The 16,846-nt window shown below is 56.4% G+C and overlaps 7 protein-coding genes across 7 annotated transcripts; 3 read left to right on the top strand and 4 right to left on the bottom strand.

The window, feature by feature from the left end:
• Positions 1-6: 6 nt before the first annotated feature.
• Positions 7-804, bottom strand: BKA78DRAFT_245315 (methyltransferase domain-containing protein; the record flags this gene model as incomplete). Its single annotated transcript, XM_066884119.1, has 1 exon — positions 7-804. One exon carries the CDS (start codon positions 802-804, stop codon positions 7-9), a length of 798 nt encoding a protein of 265 aa, XP_066748814.1.
• Positions 805-1,665: 861 nt separating this feature from the next.
• On the bottom strand, positions 1,666-4,977 carry BKA78DRAFT_329028 (uncharacterized protein; the record flags this gene model as incomplete). Its single annotated transcript, XM_066889635.1, has 4 exons — positions 1,666-3,861; positions 3,907-4,004; positions 4,052-4,603; positions 4,659-4,977. 4 exons carry the CDS (start codon positions 4,975-4,977, stop codon positions 1,666-1,668), a joined length of 3,165 nt encoding a protein of 1,054 aa, XP_066748813.1.
• A 1,741-nt stretch (positions 4,978-6,718) lies between these two features.
• On the top strand, positions 6,719-8,625 carry BKA78DRAFT_245001 (uncharacterized protein; the record flags this gene model as incomplete). Its single annotated transcript, XM_066884086.1, has 3 exons — positions 6,719-7,465; positions 7,515-8,207; positions 8,257-8,625. 3 exons carry the CDS (start codon positions 6,719-6,721, stop codon positions 8,623-8,625), a joined length of 1,809 nt encoding a protein of 602 aa, XP_066748812.1.
• Positions 8,626-8,745: 120 nt separating this feature from the next.
• On the top strand, positions 8,746-9,303 carry BKA78DRAFT_3891 (uncharacterized protein). The gene has a single exon (XM_066893104.1). It carries the CDS (start codon positions 8,866-8,868, stop codon positions 9,265-9,267), a length of 402 nt encoding a protein of 133 aa, XP_066748811.1. The 5' UTR covers positions 8,746-8,865; the 3' UTR covers positions 9,268-9,303.
• A 910-nt stretch (positions 9,304-10,213) lies between these two features.
• On the top strand, positions 10,214-11,066 carry BKA78DRAFT_329026 (40S ribosomal protein eS7; the record flags this gene model as incomplete). The annotated part of the gene is made up of 4 exons (XM_066889634.1): positions 10,214-10,254; positions 10,310-10,424; positions 10,565-10,647; positions 10,700-11,066. 4 exons carry the CDS (start codon positions 10,214-10,216, stop codon positions 11,064-11,066), a joined length of 606 nt encoding a protein of 201 aa, XP_066748810.1.
• Positions 11,067-11,568: 502 nt separating this feature from the next.
• On the bottom strand, positions 11,569-12,118 carry BKA78DRAFT_348279 (uncharacterized protein; the record flags this gene model as incomplete). Its single annotated transcript, XM_066890609.1, has 2 exons — positions 11,569-11,796; positions 11,978-12,118. The coding sequence occupies 2 exons, from the start codon at positions 12,116-12,118 to the stop codon at positions 11,569-11,571; spliced, it is 369 nt and encodes a 122-aa protein (XP_066748809.1).
• Positions 12,119-13,773: 1,655 nt separating this feature from the next.
• BKA78DRAFT_358367 (cytochrome P450) lies at positions 13,774-15,953 on the bottom strand. Its single transcript, XM_066892348.1, has 3 exons — positions 15,724-15,953; positions 14,402-15,636; positions 13,774-14,093 (listed from the first exon to the last, which is right to left on the bottom strand). Exons 1-3 carry the CDS (start codon positions 15,916-15,918, stop codon positions 13,886-13,888), a joined length of 1,638 nt encoding a protein of 545 aa, XP_066748808.1. The 5' UTR covers positions 15,919-15,953; the 3' UTR covers positions 13,774-13,885.
• Positions 15,954-16,846: the final 893 nt, after the last annotated feature.

Below are 16,846 nucleotides of genomic sequence, written 5' to 3'. Positions count from 1 at the left end.
TGTTCATCAAGCGGCAGCCTTCCTCCTAAACGCCAACGAGCACACCTGCTGCCCCGTCTTGCCACCAAACGTAAAGCTCGGATACCTGATGGCATCCTCATACACCAGCTCTCCGCCTTCAACCTCGAACCACCCCTTGAGCTCGTCGGCCGTCCAATTGCAGCTCGTGATCAGCAGCACGCCGCCGCGCTTGACCAGCGGCTCGACGCGCTCGCGGTAGCCCTCGCACACGCGCCGCCCCTGCGCGTCCGTCTCGCCGCTCAGGCTGATGGCGTCGAAGGTGCCCTTGTCGAGGACGACGTCGAAGCCGTCGCGCAACCAAACACCCGGCGCCGAGTCGAGAATGTCGAGTTCTTCAAACATGATGTCGTCCAGCTCTTGCTCCTCGTCGTCCTTGTTCTTCTCCTTCTTCCTCGCCTCCTGGATCTGCCGCGCCAACTCGACACTCCGCGCGCTGTAATCCACGCCCACCATGCGCCCCTCCCACCCATCATCGCGCAGCGCAAACAGCAAATGCCCGTTGCCCGTCCCCAGATCCAGAAACGACGTTGCCTGCTGTCCCTCTCCCTCTTCATCCATATCACCATCATCCTTCTCCTTGACCAGCCTCCCCTCGTCCGCCCAGTCTTCCAAAAACCCGCACACGCGCTCCTCGGCGCCCGCGTCGGCGAACCACACCGTGCCTTCGTCGGCCGCCCCGCTGTCCGTGTGGTTGGCGATTTCGCGCTCGTACGCGCTGTCCCAGTAGGCGCGCGTGCCGAGCGCCGAGGGGTCGAGGTGGGCGGGAGCAGTCGAGGATGTCATTTTGTAACGAGATTTGGGGGCCGTTGGTGGTGCGAGAGGCGTTGTGGAGGTCAAGGTAGGTCGACGGAGGAGTGAGAGAGAGCAGTCAATTGACGCTCGTTCCGGCGGCCAATGCTGTGGCTCTTCCGTCGAAAAGCGGTACTCGTGCGATGCAATCGAGTGTCGCCTCTGGCCGCCAGGTATGTACACAGATGGTGATGATGGCTGTTGGCAAGAAAACGCGCCGTTGGTGAAGGTATTTGGTGCAGCGACAGACGGCGGGAATATTTTTCGCGCTTGGATCTCCCCCGCCGCGGGGCAGACCCGACCTGACGCCAGTTAGTTCGCGTCGTCCCCGGCGGATGGATGGACCGACGGGACGGGATCAACCGCGTCGGGGCCCGAAGGAATGGTCCGGTTTGGTTAGTCGGTCGGAAATATGTACCTCTGAACTGATTGTCATTGCTAGGGCTGATGGGGGCTTAGGAACATGCCATTTAGAGTTTCGGTTGTTTACAGTAGGAGTGGGAGTGATGTCACTTGGAGGAATGTTTGGAGATGGGCGATGATATATGGGTGCTTCTCCTGCAGCCAACGCCGCAGTGTGTCGACATTGCGGATTGGATTTACATTATAGACCTCACTCTAGATACTCGCCGTCACAAGACTGCTTTGCTGCGTCTGCGTCTACAAATCTCTGCTTCGTGCGGAACAAGAGCCGCCTCTGCTACACCAGGCGCGTTGCGCGGCCAAGAAAGGGAAATATGATACCAAATACCTTCGAGTGTCGAGGAAGAAGGAAAACCGCCCAATGCTTGCGCGTGCGCATCATATGCAATTCTGCCTGCTTTCTACTTCTTCCGCGCTCAAGACGTCCCCTGGCTATCGAGATCGCCCACTCGGCACCTCGGTCTCGACCATCTCGAGCCCACTCAATGACGGAAACCGCTTGGTGAAGCGCGCCTCCCATTCGTCTGCATCCGCGTTCAGGGCGACGTTTCCGAGCTCACCACCATCACTGTAGCCGCCCGTCGGAGCACCCTCTTGGATCGGCCTGCCTGCCAGCGCTGACGGCTTGGAGGCCAGCGGCGGCAGGCCTCCATCGTCACCCTGTCCACCAGTTCGGAGGGCCTTGGGCTTTGGCGGAGCCGTAGGACGCTGACCGGTAGGCTGTCTGCCAACACCAGGGCTGGCAGTGGTACTGCCAGAAGTGGGAGGACGGTCTCCCGGTTGTTGAGGGTTCCTAACCCTTCCGTATGTCAACTCTTGCACGGGAGCGCCCTGCGGCAGCGCGACGGGCTTCTTGCCCACGCTCGGCTTTTCGCGCCCTTCACCCTCTTTTTCAGTGAAGCGGCCGTACCCAGAGGCCGTGCGCTGCGGACTCGTCGATTGGCTGTCTTGCAACAGGTTCTTGACGCGGTCCTGGATAGTCGAGGCCTTGGATGGTCCTCCGGCGCTGCTGGAACTGCGTCCACGTCCCATGTCGCCTCCCTCTGCTAACCGCTTGCGATACTCGGCGGCTGCTTCAGCAACACGCTTTTCCTCGGCACTGAGGCGGCGCCGCTCAAGCTCCCGGCGCACCTCTGGAGGCAAATCTTGGGTCTCGTCAATGGCTGTCTCGTCGTCAGAGCGTTCGCCCGTGGCCACTGAGCCTGCGATGGTGGTGAGTGACGTGTCCATCCTGCCAGTGGTGCGATCATATTGAGGGCTGGGTGGCTCGTATTCTTGACTAGAAGGCCTGCTGTCATTGCCGCCTTCGAAGCGACGGAAGGCGTCACCAAATTTACCCGCCAGAATCGATTTGGTGTTTGACAACGAAGGGAAGCTGGACCGTTTGGAATGCTTGCTTGCATTGCTGGTGGATCGTCGATGAGATTTGTCCTTCCTCTTGGAGTGGTCGCCGTCGTCTTCCATTGCGCGCAAAAAGTCTACATTCGAGGCAATGTTGTTCTCCTGCTCGTAGTCATCCGCCGAAGGAGCTGACTTGACACGACTCAGGTCATCAGTGTCAATTAGATTGCCGACCCTATTGCGAGATGCCTCGCGGTCACGGAGGAATTCGATGCTGGATTCTACGTGCAAGCTAGTGGGTCTAGCTCGGGAGTTTGCAGACTTGGATCTGCTGATGGGATCATTCATATTGATATCCAGGGCTGACGGCCTCGATCCTTCCAATGACGGTCTAGAAGAGGCGGGCGACTGCGGCAGAGGCAGTGTGTGATTTTGAGATTTCGAACGGTGTGCCTCGAGATATGTCGGACGCTCAGGCTTCAGAGATGATGATGATGTCACATGACGAGGCTCCTCCGCCGGCTTTTGGGGTCCAAAGTCTCTCTGGAAAGGTGACTGAGTTCCTGGTGGTGGGAACCTGTAAATAGGACGAGAGCTGACTTCGGGGTACTTTGGTGGATCCGGCGGAGATGGCGAAGCAGGCGGAGAAGTCATGGTGCCGGTAGACACCATTTGACCGCGCTGTGGCTGTGGCTGGTAAATTTGCGATTGGGGGCGTCTTGGTTCTTCCGTTGGTGCTGGCTTCTGTGCCATACGCATCGTCTCATTCTTGGATGCTGCTGCAGATGCGGCAGCCGAGGCCGCTGCTGAAGCTTTCGAACTGGCAGTTGGCTCCACACTCGGCGGTGATCGAACAGAAAACACTTCGTCCGCGAGGGCCTCGGTGGCGCGCTTGTTTTGCGTATCCGCAGGCGACTGCTGTGAGAAGCTGAACTTGCCGCCGCGATCATGCAGAATCGAAAACTCGTCCAGTGACGGAAATCTTGAAGCCAGTTCGTCGGCGGCCGCACCTCGCACTGAGGGATTTGCAGAGTCAAGAGCCGCAAATGGATCGCCGCCAGGTCCAGGTCCTCCTTTCATAGGAGAAGGACTTGTGCCAGGAGTATGCTTTGGTGCAGGCGCAGTAGGTCTTCCGCGCCTCATGGGCGTGATTTCCGGCAGCGTCTGCACTTGTTGTACTGGTGCCTCCTTCGAAAGACCGATCATTGGCGGCGATGCGGATGGCGCGTCGGGAGAAGGCAATTGTTGGTTGTTGCGGGCTTCAGATGCAGTCCTGTTCGAATAAATCTGCAGCTTGTTAGAGGTGTTCAAGATGCATGATTTCAGCCTTACGTCTTTGATTGGGCATTCCGTATTGCGCATCGAGCAAACCTCGCGGAGGACTTGGTAAATGTTGGGTCGTTTTGCGGGATTTTCTCTCAGCATCGTTCCTGGCCGCGGTCAGCCAGCGCAGTCTGTTATCGGATCCAAGTCTTACCTATTAAGGCCTTGAGTCTGTCCGAAAATGAGGGGTAATGTGGGAATTTGTAGGTAGCGTTGAGTATGGCCATTTGTCCTTGCTCTTCAAATGGAGTTGTGTAATAGCACAGCTTGTACAAAAGAACACCCAAAGCCCATATATCGCTCTTCTCGTCAATTGGTTGCCTCCGATAGACATCAATCATCTCCGGGCTGCGATACTGCATGGTTGTGTGCCTTTGTATATCATCTTCAATCAGACGTCCCTCGGCTGCATTGGAGGCAGCAGGCCTGGGTGGCGCGGCGGAACCAAAGTCGCAGAGCTTGTATATCTTGGAGGAGCCGGAGAATGCAATAAGAACGTTTTCGACCTTGAGATCGCGATGGAGAAGCGGCGGCTTGAGATAGTGCATGCAGGCGACACCTTCGGCGACGTCGCCAAAGATCTTGAGAATTTCGGGCTCGGTGAGGCGGTGTTGTAGTCGAGTGTTCATGAAGTCGATTAAGCCTCCACCCTGGCAGTATTCCATTAACAGAAAGACTTCGTAGCCAGAGTCTTTCAATTGAGAAGCTAGGAGGACATGAGTACGCTTTGTTGTGAGCAGCCGCAGCCGGACATAACTGACCATGCGAGTCTATGTATGTGACAATCTTGCGGTGCCCCTTGAGCTTCTTCATCGTCTCGACCTCGGTCCTCATGTTTGCGAGCGCCTCCTTGTCCGGGACAGCCACTCTCTTGAGCACCGCCGTCTCTTGCTTTCCCCCCGCCCCCTCGTAGCGCACGCGATAGACATGGGCAAAGCCGCCTTCGGCGAAAAAGGCCTCGATGACAACTCTGTGATTTCCCACTTGTACTTTGGTGCCTGGCTGGAAGGTGCCCGGGACTCGTGGTTGAGCGAAGGCGCCAGCAGGGCGACTGACGGCGGAGGGAGGGTAATGCGACATGACGACTTGCCCGGGAGCAAGACTCGATGTTGCAGGATCACGGAGCCGGCATCAGCTTGCGGCTGGCGAATGCGACGAGGTTGGAGAGCGAAGTGAGTGGACTTGGAGTAGACCTAGGAGTGTGGTGGATAGGTAGCTAAGGTCCCATGCTGTGCTTAGATCGTCTCCCGCCGCATGCCCGCCTACCGCCCCACGCCAGTACGGGAAGGGGCCCAAGCCAGTGCACCTCCTCGCCATGAAATGCCCGACGACCAGAATTCATAAGGGGACATCTTTTCAATTCTATTCAACAGTTGCGGTGCGCAAGGAAGCTTCAAATACTACATGGAAAACGCTAGGCTTTGCAGCACTACTGGCTGGCTGCGGAGCTCGGCGTCCCCCGCAAAGACGCGTTCCCCTGGTCCCATTTACCCAGGATGGATGCACATCAAGCATCCTGTTATTCCACGACGAGAACCAAGAGATGAGGGCGGCTCTGGCCCGACCCTTGTTTGCCGCGAGCTGGTCAGCCGGGCTGGCGGTCATGGGAGGCGGGCGTCTCTGCTTGGCGCATACGGACCTGGGGAGAAGTGTCGCAGTCTCCCTGGATGGGCAAAGACATGGTGGGATTCAAGGGTGGCGGCGGCATTGACACAGGAGCGCTGAGACGTGCGTCACGGCAGACAGAGAGGCACTGACGTAGCGCGCGGACTCATTCAGACGCCGAAGCGCGCGCCGACGATGGCTTCGAGAAAGAAACATGTACATGCAGAGGCGCAGATGGTTGCGCGTTTGGACGACAAGGCTGAAGGGCGTGGCTTCTCTGGCCAGTCACAGAATGTCGAAAGCGCAAGGCAGTGGTTATATTGCTCATGCAACTCGACAGGCATTCGGGCGATGGATGGGTAGTTCGTACGAGGCCAAGGCAGAGGGGAAAAAGAGGCCAGCGTGACGGCGAAGGAGTTGGAAGCGGCAGTGTCAGCGCGCCTTAGCGTCGACGGTACGCCTCTCAGTAGTTATGATGCAAGAAAGGGGAGTCGACGTTTTTGCCCATGTCGTGCGTGCAGTTGAGTTAGCAGTGCATGTTGTTTGAGACGACTACTTAGCTTCAACTCTCCCAGCCGCGTGTGCCCCTCGCTGCTGCAGTCATCCAAAACTTGGACCCCCTCTATATCCGAAGAAGCCAAACGCGCAGAGGTGCCAAACATTGTCATCCGTCCTTCGTCGACATCTTATTTGAGGATAAGGAGAGCTCGCGGTTGAATCGCCCGGACGCGCTAGCACCCGCAAGGTCAGGTCGTGTGCTCGCCAGTGCCAGTGCCAGCAACCCTGGGCCTCAGGGCGGTCGTCCCTACCCAACCACTTTGACTCCTACCTTACCCGCAAACATCGTCACCACCGCCCCAGCAACCGCCCCTCTCGCCAACCTACCTTGCTTGCCGCCTATTTACCTACCTCTGCTTCGCTACCCTATCCAAACCCGCCTCGACTCGACCGCCTCCCTCTCGACATCTCACAACTCCTCGCTGTTCTGGTCGCTCCGATCCCGCGACTCAACCTCCACAGCCTTCGATCGCTTGCGCTGCCGAATCGACTCGTTTCGCCGGCGTCCTGACGCCCCAAGAAAACACGAACGCGGCTGAGCGCCTTGAAAGCAATCACGTCCACCCGCGTCTGGCCGATAAATCACCACCTCCTCCTCCTCCCTTGGCCGCCCGCTCACCTCGTCTCCTCCTTCCTCCAAACCCGCACGAGATCCACCATGTCGCGCTCGCGTAGACAAGAGCGTGTGCCCGGTGGCCGCTACAGTTCCGAATCCTCGGCTTCGACGTCACCGGAGCGGGGCGTCGACGATGACGGAGACTCGTTCATGCTGCAGCCCAATGACTCGCAATCCTCTGTCAACTCGTCAACTTCAGAGGACCTCGACGCTGCCTACGCCCGCGATTTCGAAGAACGATGCCGCATTTCGCCCATCAGTCGCCTGCCGGCCGAGCTCATGATTGCCATTTTCTCAAAACTCTCATCCCCCAACGACCTCAAGAACTGCATGTTAGTGGCCAAAGACTGGGCCCGAAACAGCGTAGGATTGCTGTGGCACCGCCCGCAGACCAGCAAGTGGCCAAACTTGCAGTGCGTGGCGCAAGCCGTAATGAAGGTCGACAGCTACTTTGATTACGAACCTTTGGTCAAGCGGCTCAACCTCTCTACTCTGGGCGCCGAAGTCAGCGATGGCACTCTGCTGCCCTTTCAGAGGTGCAAGAGGATTGAGCGCTTGACGCTGACCAACTGCAACAAACTGAGCGACCAGAGTCTCACGGCCATGCTCGAGGGCAACCGAAGCCTTCTGGCCTTGGACGTTACTGGAATAGAGAACCTGACTGACCGCACCATTGACGCGCTGGCCAAAAACTGCATGAAGCTTCAGGGTCTGAACATTACAGACTGCAGGAAAATCACCGACGAGTCCCTGGAGGCTGTCGCGGGACACTGTAGAAACTTGAAGAGGGTAAGTCTCTCTGGTCCGCGTGAACAGGACGAAGCTAACAGTCCCAAAGCTCAAGTTCAACAACTGCTACCAGCTCACCGACAAATCCATCATGGCGTTTGCTAACAACTGCCGCTACATTCTCGAGATTGATCTCCACAACTGTAGGATTCTAGAAGATGCGTCGGTCACCGCGCTCATGAAGGAAGGCCGATACTTGCGAGAGCTACGCCTCGCACACTGCATGCGCATCACGGACCACGCCTTCCTGAGTCTTCCCTCGGACGCGACCTATGACGGCCTGAGAATCTTGGATCTCACCGATTGCGGCGAGCTGACGGACACTGGTGTTCAAAAGATCATTGCTGCAGCACCACGCCTCCGCAACCTAGTTCTTGCAAAGTGCCGCCAGATCACAGACCGCGCTGTGGCCGCCATCACCAAGCTTGGCAAGAACTTGCACTACATCCACCTTGGCCACTGCTCCAGGATCACGGATGCTGGAGTGTTGCAGCTGGTCAAGGTCTGCACGAGAATACGATACATTGACCTTGCCTGCTGCCAAAACTTGACAGACAAGTCGGTTGAGCAGCTCGCCACGTTGAGCAAGCTGAAGCGCATCGGACTGGTCAAGTGCGGCAACATTACGGACAGAAGCATTGCGGCGCTGGCAAGGCAAAAGCACACTGGTCAAGTGGGACTGGCATTGCCCAGTTGTCTTGAGCGAGTGCACCTCAGCTACTGCACTTTGCTGACTCTTAATGTGAGTTGAGCTGGATTTTGGTTGTGATTTGTTATTGACTCCATTGCAGGGGATTCATGCTCTGCTCAACAACTGCCCCCGCCTCACACATCTCAGTTTGACCGGAGTTCAGGCCTTCCTGCGTGAAGATTTGCTCGTGTTCTGCCGAGAAGCACCTCCAGAGTTCAACGAACACCAGCGCGACGTATTCTGCGTCTTTTCCGGCAATGGAGTGACGCGTCTCCGGGACCACTTGAACCAAGAAGAAACCAACCAGCCTTATGAGACCGACGGAACCATGTACGACGACCGCGATGATGCGGATGCCATCAACGTCAACCAGCAGCTTCCAGCTATGATGGGCGCCACAGCTCTCGGCGAAGAGATGGACGAAGACTTGAACGAAGGCTTTGGTGAAGGCAGCGAATTCATGGGCTAAACACGTTCCGACTCTTGATCGTCTCCTTCTCTCCTTGGCCGCTCGGTTCTCCTTGACGCAAACAACATTGGCGCAGTGAAATTTTGATGGGCGCATACATACGACAACTCCATGCTCACACAGCATTGTTTTTTCGAAATCTGGCAAAATCGCCCACGACATGGCAAAACGGCGTTTCTTGGTGGCCTCATTGATGGAGGCGGACAAAACTCGACACGGGTCCGCACCGTGTGACGCATTATGGGCAACGAACATTCGAAAGACGGGAGTCTGACTTTTGCGCTTCTCCGATGCTTGGTGGCTAGGGTTTCTGGAACATTTTGCCCCTCTACTTCTTTCCTGGCCTCCTTTTGTAGAATCACGGAGTCGACCGGGTTATCAGGGAGTCTCCGTGGTCCTTTTCTTTTCGGACTTGCCAAGCGCAGGATGCTCCAATGCCGGAGTGACGGCGGTGTTTCTTTTCTTTTCCTTTCTCCAACATGTGTTTATCCCCTTTCTTCTTTTTCCGCTTCTACCCCTTTTCCAGTTTACTGCCTTTATTGTCGGCACAAATACCCCTCCTCAGCTTCTGCACTTTTCATTTTCTTTTCTGATACAGGCGTACGCTCCTCTTCCCCTTTCAACGGGTTGGCAAGTAGGTAGGCAGGCTAGTAGCGGTAACGGTAGTGGAGGAATATTCCCCACTTGGGATCAAAATATTCACTCGCCGTGGGCTAAATCAAGAAATATATCCTTATCATGAGAGCCTTTTGATTGTCTTGTGTGAGGTTGACCACTTTCTGATACTCATCGCCGACTTGGTATTCAAAAATATGCTGTTTGCATGGGATGAGGGAACATGGGATAGTCGAGGCACTTTGGAACAGATATACAGATATTTGGCGCAGACCGAGGCCTGGGAGCAAAAATCGTGGCACACGGAGCTACAACTGCTCCCTGTAAATCGATGTGAAGATCTAGGTGAATTCCTATATCAGGTACGTAAGGCGCTTGAATGCTCCCGATATGTGTACCTTTACCCATGGAAACTTTCTACTGCTCTTCGCCCGCCTCTACTTTGTTGCTTTCACTTGGTTGAGCTCGTATGTGTGCCACAACTTTTGCTACCAAGCCTTGAACAAACATAAATGAGTTGAAGATTTCCCACCCAAAGAACAACGTGTCATTGTGCACAGAGCAGGAGAGGTTAAAAGTGTCCATGGCTTTATTGGGAGAGAACGGCTCCTTCGAAAAAATACTTGCCCGTAATTGTGCTTCCTGTTTTCGAAAGAGGGCTTCCCGTTACTAGCATGCTGGTACGAAAGCCTTACAGTGCAATGATGTCCAATGATTCGAACGGAACTGTAAATTATCTATTATCACACTTCAGAAGACAGCGGTGAAGGAGTGTAGTCCGTACATTGTGTTGATGGGCAAGCTCGCAGGACAGGGTTGGCGATTAGCAGCTCGGATCCAAGTCACTAGCCCACAACAGGCTTAGCGCATCCGCCCGCCCACACAACGAAAACTACCACACGCACTCTCAACTTTCCTCGACCAGACGCGACTTCATCCACCAACGTCCCTCCAGCCAGCCAGACCCATCAAAATGGCCTCCCTCGCTAAGATTGCGGCGAACTCGCCTTCCCGGTACGCTTTCGCTCTGCCAGGCCGCTAAATTGGAATTTCGCTGACAGCCCTGCAGCCAGAACCCCTCTGAGATCGAGACCAGCGTTGCTGGTGCCATCGCCGACCTCGAGGCCAACATCCCCGACCTCCGCGCCGCCCTGAGGCCCCTCCAGTTCGTCTCCGCTCGCGAGGTAAGATGAACCACCACCGAGTCCTCGCACGAGAGCCACCGACACATTCGTTTGGGAACACTGCTTGTGGCCGAAATGAACAAGATCGAAGAGGCGTTTGGGCACTGGGCGGCAGCTTGCTGACACCAGGATTCTTATAGATTGAGGTTGGCCACGGCAGGAAGGCGATTGTCATCTTCGTCCCCGTTCCCCTTCTCTCTGGCTGGCACAAGGTCCAGCAGCGGTAAGTCTTGGTCTTCTCTCCCAATTTTCGCATCGTGCTAATGGAACCACAGCATCACCCGTGAGCTCGAGAAGAAGTTCTCGGACCGCCACGTCCTGATCATCGCCTCGCGCCGCATCCTGCCCCGCCCCAAGCGCAGCAACCGCTCGCGCAGCAACCAGACGCAGAAGCGCCCCCGCTCGCGCACCCTGACCGCCGTCCACGACGCCATCCTGCACGACCTCGTCTACCCCGTCGAGATTGTCGGCAAGCGCGTCCGCACCCGCGAGGACAGCAGCAAGATCCTCAAGATCATCCTCGACGAGAAGGAGCGCGGCGGCGTCGACTACCGCCTCGACACCTACGCCGAGGTCTACAAGCGCCTCACCGGCAAGGGCGTCAACTTTGAGTTCCCCCAGTCCTCGTCTGCCGACTACTAAGCGCTTCGAGCGTGATGGTGGGACGCACTGGTGGATCTTCACGACGCTGGAGTTGATGGAGGGTTTCATGCACAACCGATGACCGTGCATGTCAAAAAATGGGCCTTTTATCATCGGGATTTGGGTTCTGGTTCGGATAGTTACTGGAGTCACCCCCGGCATACCTGGCGAACGGGCGTGCTAGAATACCAAAAGACAAGTTTATGCCAGCGTCTGCCAAACAATCATCTTGACTCGCATGCTGTGTGATTGCCATGCTCGCTGTGAAATGCGGACGCAATTGTCCAGACTGGTTCAAAGTCGACATCATAATCCAGGTCATGCCACAATGCTAATCCGACAAACAAAGCACGCTGGAGTCGACAGAAGTAGAGAGGCCCTTCCAACGCCAAAGTAGAGATTTGCCTCGCCTCGCAACACCATACCCTCTGATGCGCTCTCCCTCGCTCAATGCCCACTCTTCACACCCTCCCCTCCCCTCCCCTCTCCCTACCCAACACAACTATCTCGCACCAAGCGGAACGCCCCTCCGTCCCGCGGCCAACGCAACCCACCCGGCAATCAAACACACGCCGCCAATCGGGGTGACGGAGCCCAACTTGCGGAACTTCTCCGGCCACAGCACCAGCAGGTAGATACACTGCCGCTGAACATGGCCATGCCGGCGCCAAACAGGCCCATTGCGATCTTGTTCGTCGGCGCCGCGTACGTCGCGAGGAGCAGCGCCGTGCTGTGGACGAGCTGGGGTGCGTGCGAATGAGCGTCAGCGCGAGCAAAACTTGCTTTCTTTCTCAAAAAACACTCGTTCAATCTTTCGCTTTCCTCAACCCTCTCTCCCTCCTCGATTCTTTTTTTTTTTTCCCTTTCCTCCTAAGACGAATAGCGGGGTAGTTCTTCATATGCAGACATACCTGGTAATGCGCGGCCGTGCTCCAGCTCTGCAGCTTGGCCGGGTCCGAGATGCGGTTCTTGAGGCCATGCGCGCCAAAGGCGCCCAGCATGACGCTCGTCGCGCCGCTGAGGGAGCCGAGCGTCCAGAAGAAGCGCGACATGTTGAGGTGTTCTGCTAGGTAATGTGTATATACTGTGTGGTGCGTCGGACAAGAGGCGGGCAGCGAGCGGCGGCGGACGTTGAGCGCACTTGTTGGGTTGCGAGTCGAGAAAGTTTGGTCTGAAAAAGCGGCGCAATTGGAGTTCTGACAATGCGGACCGGACAGTGGTTGCGAGAGTGCGTGGTCGGGTGCTGCAGAGAACCTGAAGTGCAATTGAAGCTCCTCCGGTTTGCGGTCACCAGCTAGCGGGGGGAAGCTCTTCCACATTATTGCGGCCGAGGGTCCCGCTTCCTTCCGCCGCTACCTACACTGCGCTCCGCTCCGCTCCGCCGCCCTCTTTGCGCTAAGATGTAAGGTGCGCATGTCTGGGGCATTCCACGTATGTCTGTCCCACGACCAGAATTTCGACTTGCCGGAGCAAAAGCTTTGGGATTGGCCATCTGCTCTGTGTGTGCATCAAACTTGCTGTGCTGTACATACACATTCGAGCAAACGTGGAAGACTTGCAAAATCGGGCTTCGGCACGGCTGGCTTTCTGACGGTCCCGGTTGGGGAGAGACGGTGAAGACACGTGTAGGGCCCGGCGCAAGAAAGAGGTGGAAGAGTAGTGGCAGTCGACTGGCTGGTTTCAATTGCTGTCACACGGATATCTTGGAACGTATGTAGGCGGAAGGAGACGAGGAGGAGTGAGTGGCATCCGTCAGCATTGGTATATGTACAACCCCATCTTGAACCACCCTTTTCCCAATTCCAGCACATACAATCCGTGCAGTCAGTTGGTCAGTCAGCAGCCAACGAGCGCACCAAATTTCGACATGAGCGACCAACGAGAAGCAGACTAGACTTGCCGTGAGTGATCCAATCTAATGTACCTATCCACATATACATCGACAACAACCATTCAAGATGCATACATACGTACAGAGCTACTGTAACAGATACATAGATGGCACAGAGAAGAGAAAACGCGACGAACAGCAGGTACATAGCGGCAGAGACAGCGATGGACGGCGGTTAGTTGATTGGATAATCCACACGCGAAGAGAGATGGTTGAGATGAGGACGCGGAGAGGAGCAGACAGACGAGTCTGTTTCGCTCTCGCTCGGTTGTTGTTGTTGTCATCGTCGTCGTCAAGACGAGCGAGCGATGATTGATGCGGCGGATGAAATGGGGGGAGGAGAAAAAGGCTACAGTATTCTAAACGGAAAAAAGTTGAACGAACAGGACAAGAGAAGAAAAATTGGGGTATCCCTCAGTCAGCAAAATTAAGAATGAAAGAACAAGACAAGTAAGTGAACAGTACGGTTGTACAACGTCGTCCAAGTGCAGACAGGCAGGCAGTCAGGCAGGCGGACAGACAGGAGGCATGTACAGAAGAGACGAATACTACAGTCGGGCAGTGAAGCCAGGATTAAGCCAAAAGACCATGTACTCGAAGAAGAGAAGAGAAGGAGAAGAGCACCGAGCACCCAAGCAGGCGGGCGGGCGGGCGGAGCTCAAACGGCGTGCGTGGCGTGGCGTCGTCATGGCGAACGTGTACTGAATTCAATCGCGTCGCGGATGAAGGCCGTGGTGCATGTCCAGCCACTCGTGAGCGCGCTCCAAAGCCGAAGATGATGGGGAAGCGTGCGTGCGTGCATGCGTGCCGACCGAAGACGCCTGCGCAACGGATGGATAAATGGATAGACAGCAGAGGGACACAAGCCTGCGCGAAGCCACTCCCTCTATGCAACGGCTGGTGACTTTTTTTTTTTCAAGACGAAAGATCAATTCGGCGTCTTCTCTCGCGGGGAGTCCGCATCGATTTCCGCCTGCGTCCTGCGACGGATCTTGAACTTGCAGCTCTGCGGGGGCGCCGAAAAGTCGCTGAGAGCCGCGCTTTTGGGTCGTTCGGGCAGCCGCTCGATGTCGTAGTGTATTGTGATGTAGGCGATGAGGAGCTTGAGCATTTGGGCGGCGAAGAAGCGGCCAGGACTGCAGGATCATGATCAGCAAGTTGTTCTGGGACAGGGGCATAGGGGGCAAAGGAAATGGCAATTCCAAGGGTGTGCGGGGTGCTTGAATGTTTGCTCTTTGTAGCCATATTTTTTTCGAGCTCAAGTATTCAAGTCTTTAGGTAGCAAGCTGTTTGGTCACTCCCTGTAAACATGTATCTCGACTTCCTCGCCAAACGGCCAAGTCCGAGAACACAGCTACATGGAGCATTCGAGCGCCTCGCACCGGCTTGAAGCTGCCATTTCTTTTGCGACCCCTGTGAAGATAATAAGGGGCACGTCACTTACCAGCTATGTCTGCCATGGCCAAACGGCACAAACGCGTCACTCGTCGTGCTCACGCTCAGCCTCCTCTCCTGGAGAATCTCGTACAGCTCCGCCTGCCCACCAGGCCGCCGCCGCAACGCCTCCACCATCTCCTCTCTCGCATCACTAAACCGAAAAGCGTCGTATCGGTGCGGATCCGGATAGAAGCGCTCGTCAAAATGTATCGCGGCCACCGGAATCGACAACCAGGCGTGCTGCGGCAGGTGGGTGCCGTCCGGCAGCGTGACGCCCCCTGGCGCCGTGACCTGGCGCTTGGCGCCACGCGCCGCGAAGCCCGAGTAGCGCAGGCTCTCGCGAATCGCGGAGTCGGCACGATTGAGGCGGCGGATGCCGGCTTGCGTCCAGCGGCCGCCGTCTTGGCGGAAGATTTGGAGCGATTGCGCGCGGATGCCCTCGAGGTACTGGTGCTCGGCGGGCGCCGAGACGAGGTCGATGAGCGTGTTGGCGACGGTCGACGTCGACGTGTGGATGGCGGTCGTTTCCATGAGAATGATGCGCGTGCAGATGAGTTTGGAGTCGGCTTCGCGCCCGCCCGGTTGTGAAAAGGCGCTGCGCGTCATCCATTGGATAAAGTCCTCTGGTTCGGGATCCTTGTTGGTGGGATCCAGTTGCTTGCGCCGCAAGCCCTCGAGGCGGGCTTCAATCACCGGGCCAAGAAACTGGTGGCATTTGTTCATGCAATACTTGGCCGGAAAGGCCAAGACTGGCGCAATAATGGGGCGCAAAATGTCGGGCAAAAGAGACTTGATGCTGGTAACGGAAAAGATGAAGGCGTTGGCAAAGCCTCGTACGCGGTCGCGGTAAAAGTCTTGTTGGTAGACGGCGTCCCCAAGGAAAATGGCGTTTGATATGCGTATGATGATTTCGTAAATGGTTTCGACGGCGTTGACGTGCTTCCACTCGGTGTCGAGGCCCCATATCAAGTCAATGCTTTCGATGACGGCTTTGTTGATGTCTTCGGTCAGCATGCCCAGATGGCGGGTCAGGTCCTTTCGAATAACCTCCTCATGAAGGGCATTTTCGTGGATTTCGGGCGGAGCGAGCCATTCGAGCTCGGTCAGGGAGACTTGGGCGGGTTTTGTGCTCAAAATCTCCTCGCCCTGCTTCATCAGCCAGGGGATGTGGGATTGGGCGAGAATGGCCTCGGGTCGAAAGGACAAGTGAGGAATGACAAAGGTCTTGTCCTTTTTGCTCCACTGCGCAGCTTATCAGCACGTGCTGGATGATGGATGCTGCCAAGGTTGATCTTTGCACCCGGGGGAGCATCAAAAGAGGAAACGTACCTTTTCGTAGCCCTCCATCAACAGTTCCCAGCTCCTAGTGGCCTCTCTAAGGTGCGCGCGACCCCTGGCGAACCATTGCCCTTGTTTGACGCCGACCCAGGGCAGGTCATCGAGCAGGCGTTTGGTGGCCGTGAGTTTGCGATGCTGGGCATAGACGGCAGCCAAGACCGCCGCCACGAGGAGGATCCACAGCATGTCGCCGTGCTGGCGGCGGGGTGCGCAATGGGGAAGAGTAGAAATAAGAAAATAAAAAAGTTGAGGAGGGTAATTTTTTCACGAAGAGGGGCTCGAGTGGACAGCAGGGCAGGGTTGGTTTCAACAAAGGCGGACTAGGACGAGGGCTAAGGTGCCATGGGGAAAGCGGACATTGACCTGATCGGAGCAGTCGAGAGAAAGAGAAGGTGATGGCCCGCCGAGGGAAGAGGATCGACGGCGACTAGACGTGGTGGGCGCGGTGGACTAGGCGCGTTTTGCAGAAGATTGACGGCGAGGGCAACAGTGATAAGTAAGAAGGATTGAAAGCAGGCGGGTCTTAACCGGTAGCATGGGCATGGCGCATGGAGAGCGAGGACGGGAGGCCGGAAGGGGAAGACATGGCGAAAAGGTGTCTGGAGGTCGAGAAAAAGCGTGAGGCGTGGCTTGGACTTGGTACTTGGAGAATAATGTACCAACCAGACTGCTGCAGCTACCGAGCGATGGCCGCACGGAGTTTTGATCGTTTTGGCATGGGCACTCATTCACGCAGCAAAAGGCAGATCAGCCAGTCGGATCGTCGACTCCGACGTGCGGCACCCCGAGCCGTGGGCGGCAACGTCCGTCGGCGTGTCAAGGGACCCTCGGAGGCATGGATTTGGGATGCTGCGGCGAGGTGGTTGACGTCTGCAGTGCAGTACAGTACAGTATACAGTATATACTCCGCGTTGGATGTCGTTGTCCAGTTGTCCAGCGCGTAGTCGGTCGACAGTCATTCAGTTGGAGTAGGTGGAAAAGCTTCTCGAACAATGCAGAAGAAACGACGCGTCTTGCCTTGTGCGATATACATGGAGGCTAGGACGTTGGCTTGGACGCGGTGCCTCAGCCGCAAGCCTTGCCATGATACCATTCCCCATGCAGCCAACAGCCG

This window comes from Phyllosticta capitalensis (assembly GCF_038381095.1).
Source record: "Phyllosticta capitalensis strain CBS 128856 chromosome Unknown BKA78scaffold_1, whole genome shotgun sequence".
NCBI classification, from domain to species: domain Eukaryota; kingdom Fungi; phylum Ascomycota; class Dothideomycetes; order Botryosphaeriales; family Phyllostictaceae; genus Phyllosticta; species Phyllosticta capitalensis.
The sequence above is the reverse complement of the archived record's forward strand: the minus strand, read 5'-3'. Positions and strand labels throughout refer to the sequence as shown.